At 39.6% G+C, this 4,269-nt stretch overlaps 1 protein-coding gene across 1 annotated transcript; it reads right to left on the minus strand.

Annotated features, from left to right (window-relative positions):
- Window positions 1-1,673: 1,673 nt before the first annotated feature.
- On the minus strand, window positions 1,674-3,723 carry LOC104600251 (S-adenosyl-L-methionine-dependent methyltransferases superfamily protein). Its single transcript, XM_088895495.1, has 2 exons — window positions 3,585-3,723; window positions 1,674-3,433 (listed from the first exon to the last, which is right to left on the minus strand). The coding sequence occupies exon 2, from the start codon at window positions 3,325-3,327 to the stop codon at window positions 1,903-1,905; it is 1,425 nt and encodes a 474-aa protein (XP_088751621.1). The 5' UTR covers window positions 3,328-3,433; window positions 3,585-3,723; the 3' UTR covers window positions 1,674-1,902.
- Between the last annotated feature and the right edge of the window lie 546 nt (window positions 3,724-4,269).

The raw sequence follows: 4,269 nt of genomic DNA on the forward strand, positions 1-4,269 counted from the left end.
GTGAATTTAGCATTAATCCATGCAGGATTCAATCCACCCCTAGTCTACTACTAGAGCTCCACCTAGGGGTGGACTGAATGGTAAAAACCCCTAGAATCTATTTCTTTGGAGTCAAACATATGGATGAATGAATCAAACGAATTTATTTGAAAGCTCTGAAAATGAAAAATTAAATGCAGGAACATCTCCATGGATCTCACTTGTCTTTGATTGCGAGATGTTCCCAATGCATGACTGCAATGGCTGCTCAGACCCTGTTTGGGACTAGATCCAGACTCGTAAAGATTTACTCAGATCAAGGTTTTAAAAGGTTAGAGGCGTAGTTGAGACATAATGGCCTAAAAAGATAAGATGTACGCCTAAGGCATTGCAAGGCATAAGCCTCAAAGCTTAAGAATAAAATTAATTAAAGTTTATAAATTGAAAATACTATATAATTTATATACTATACTAAGTAAGAATGATTAAAGGTATAAATATCCATAAAAGAAAAGTTCATAAGCAATAAGTTTCAGCGGTTAAGCATCAAATAAAATAATAACAAATCAGCTAACAACTATAAATATTTTATATTTTATGTTTAAAAATGCAAAGTTCTCAAATAATTAAAATGACCAATTTGGAAGAAAGGAAACATATGAAGAATCATTCACATAATTGGATATTATATTTATGGTTATTCAATAATTTAGAAGAAAGAACATAACTTTGTTAATTTGGCCTCTGCAAAAAAAAAAAAGAAAATCAATACATTAGGAAAAGAAATGAGAAAAATAACAAACTTAGGATATTAGAGTTAGAATAATAAGAAAAATCACTTGATATATCTAAGAGAAACCAAGAACTTGATTGACCCGTTTTGCATTGAACTCTCCTAAAACATTAAGAAAAACTAATAGAACTTGATTTCCCCAATTGCTTTTTCATTTTCACATTTTATTAATTTGATTCATAATTATTGAAGCACTTATTACATATATTTTGAACTAAAATATGCATCAAATATATATTTTTTTACATCAAATCGCTAAATAATCATTGATACTTAAGGTTTATGCCTTTTTATGCCTCACGCATGACCAAGGCTTAAGCCTTGAGTGTGTGCCTCGCCTCGCCTTAATGCGTAAGCCTCACGCCTCAAGGCTTAAGCCTTTTATAAGACTTTTAAAATAATAAGTCCGATGGAGGGTTTAATTTGTGTGTGAGAAAAAATGCTAGTTTTGGAGCTATCAGAGACGCATTCGGTGCTAGCTTGGTAGGCTGGCAGCTTGTTTTGGTTCGTGCAGTCTCCTCTCCTGTGCAGGCAGAAGCAACTGCAATCAGGAAGGGTCTGTGGCTTCACGAGGGTGTTGATTGAACGGGACTGTCAAAGCCTGGTTGCTGGTTTGAAAGATTTGAAGTTGGATTGAGTCCAGGTGTCCTCTTTTTGTATAGAGACAGGCTATTTTAGCGTTAAAACTTTCTATCTCTTCTGATTCTGTATACAGCTCGAGCAACAGGGGATGTAACTCAGCGTGGTATGTGGGGTCAGGGCTGGTTTTGGTTGGGGATGAAATGAAGCAAAGCTACTCGCTACTCGATCTAAAAACAGAGCGGACGAGTCTCTAAGTGTGATTGGGGATGAAATGAAGCAAAGCCACTCATTACTCAATCTAGAAGCAGAGCTGACGGGTGCCTAATTTTGGTTGGAGATTAAACTAAATAAAGTCACTCATTAGTCATTACAATCTAAAAACAGAGCTGACAAGTAGCGAATTTTGGTTGGGGTTGAAATTAAGCAAAGCTCTTCGTTGCTCAATCTAAAAACAGAGTTATTAATGTTTAATAAAAATTTCCTTTTTGTTTAACCTTGAGCAACAAAAAAATGAATGGCTAAACAAGTTCTACAACCCCAACACGCGATTATCGGAATGGCCTCGGTGGCTTCTCTAGAATTGCAGAAAAGAACACCTCTCGATCATCTTTATCCAGCTTTGGTACAACCACCCATCTATGCTTCTTGTACCTCAGCCGCTTAAATATGTTTAAATAATCATTCAAATCTTCCTTTAAGCAGAAGAAACTGTCGATCCAGAGCAGACCGCCGGGCCTCAGAATCCTATCCCAATCGTACAGGATGAAGTCCAGGAGCACAAAATCGATCCAACCATCAAGAAATCTCGTTGTATGGATGAGGTCGAGAGTGTTGTCAAAGAAGGGGAGCCTTTGGTTTACAGTCAAGTACAGAGGGATGAGCCCCCGGAGGGCGATCATCTCATTGAACGGAGCCCCAAGATTGATGCTTGCAGAGACTATTGTAATATTGAACTCCCTCATCCTGGCGGCAAAAGTACCTGTCCCAACACTGAAATCGAATCCAATCCTGATCTCCCCTGGCTTAATATCTAGTACTTCAGGAATAAGAAAATCAGCCGTCAGATTTGAATTCGGATCCAAATTGACAGGTTTAATCCATCTGGGCATCTCATGATCGACAAGATTAAAGCAATCTGCACACTTGAAGAACCCTTTGCGAGTGGTGTTGCTAACCAGGCAGTTGAAGTTCTTGCACCTGTATTGACTCCACCGGACGTTTCGGTTGTCGGGGAGCTTCCACATGGACTCATCGATGGGTAGGGGTTTGCTGTAGAGCTGTGGGGCTCTTGCGAAGCACCTCCTCCTGGGCAATGGATCGCATCCATGAACCATCAGTCTCTGAGCAAGTTTCCAATCGTCCTTGCAGATGTCACCCACGTCGTAATCCATGTACTCTTCCAGCTCCTTTTTCATGGAGAAACAAGCATGGCCGATGCTAGTGAAGGTTCCGTTTGCTCCCATGAAGTTCTGTTTGCCTAGTCTATTGGGCTTGATCTTCACATACTTCCGGATCTCTTCCACCAGGAAGTAATTCTCTGGTTCTTCAGACTTGTCTGTAGGCCTCATCAGAGGATGGACCTCGCTATCTCCACTCTCTTGTTGATGGGTTCCTTCGATCGGCATCGGCTGTAAATGTTCCTGTACCGACTCTACTAGACCCAAAATGTCTGCAAGGAAGGCGCTGTATCTCAAGACGGACAACTCTGCGTTGGATTCCTTTATCTCGTTCATCTCTTCTTGGATCTTCCAGACTATAGTATCCACGGTCTTCCTCATCTCGTTTGCATTTCCTCCTAGACCGTCATGGTTCATGTAATTGCAGAAGGTTTCAGGATGAAGGAGATAAGTGCGAGAGTAGAACTTGGATAAGGTGGTGACACTGAGGAGAAGAGCGAGGATACCCAGTAAAAAGAGGAAGCCATGCATCCCCCTCCACACTCCAAATTTAGGAAAAAAGTTATGATTTCGCATCTCTTGTATTTGCTACTGCAATTCTAATCTCTTTGGCTATAGATTAGAACAGCAATTTACATGTACATACCATGTGATAGCAATCAATACATGAATCCAAAACCCCCTGAAAAACCAAATTTAAAATCAGAATCAGATATGAAAATATCATCATATCTACAAAGCAACAGATCTGTCCAGCAATCTTCCAAATAAGTGCAAGGGAAAGACTGGAACTGCATATTTAGTTACAAGATGAAGAAGAAAATTAAACCAACAATGGCCGATGGAGAAGGGAATCCAGAGAGCAAAAAAGAGACGATGATCAAAACTTTTGAGAGGGTCGGTGGTGGTGGGGTATTGAAGAAGAGAGTGTATATTACGTTAATTTGAAGATCGTCGAGAAACAGGGTCTGAAAAAAAGAAAAACAGAGGTGGGAACGAGCTCTGGGAAGGAAGACATCGAGATCAGAGTCCATAGGTATTGTTTTTCTTTTCAAAATCCGTCGGACTCGTTGCTTGTGGGTTAGTTTATCAAGCACTAATGCACTATGACTATGGCCTTGTTTATTTATTTAAATAAAAATAAAATGTTATTCCAATTACTCAAGCGTCCAGTAGACGCCTTTATTCCGGTAGTAAGTTTAGTATTTTCGGTTGTTATTCACCCAAGGGAACAATACGAATGTGATAAGAGTTTTTTGGACGTGAGAATCGAAGTGTATTCATTGGTGGGCTGCTAGCCAACTTGTTGTTATTGATTGGGGGACTGGGGAGCTAATACCCAAACTAGGGGTGATGATGGGCCGGGCTGGACTTTGCTAAAAGATTTTGAATAGGAAAGGAATACAGCCCTGCCTTAACTGCGGCTGTTTCTGTTTATATTTATAATGGTTACAGGATAGGATGGATACAAACATTTTGAATAAAAGAGGTTACAACCGAATAAACTTATCAAAACAA

This window comes from Nelumbo nucifera, chromosome 1 (genome assembly GCF_055504915.1).
Source record: "Nelumbo nucifera cultivar China Antique chromosome 1, China Antique-T2T, whole genome shotgun sequence".
Lineage (NCBI taxonomy): Eukaryota > Viridiplantae > Streptophyta > Magnoliopsida > Proteales > Nelumbonaceae > Nelumbo > Nelumbo nucifera.

Coding starts and splice junctions, on each gene's coding strand:
- LOC104600251 (XM_088895495.1), bottom strand. CDS start 3,327: ATGCGAAATCATAACTTTTTTCCTAAATTTGGAGTGTGGAGGGGGATG.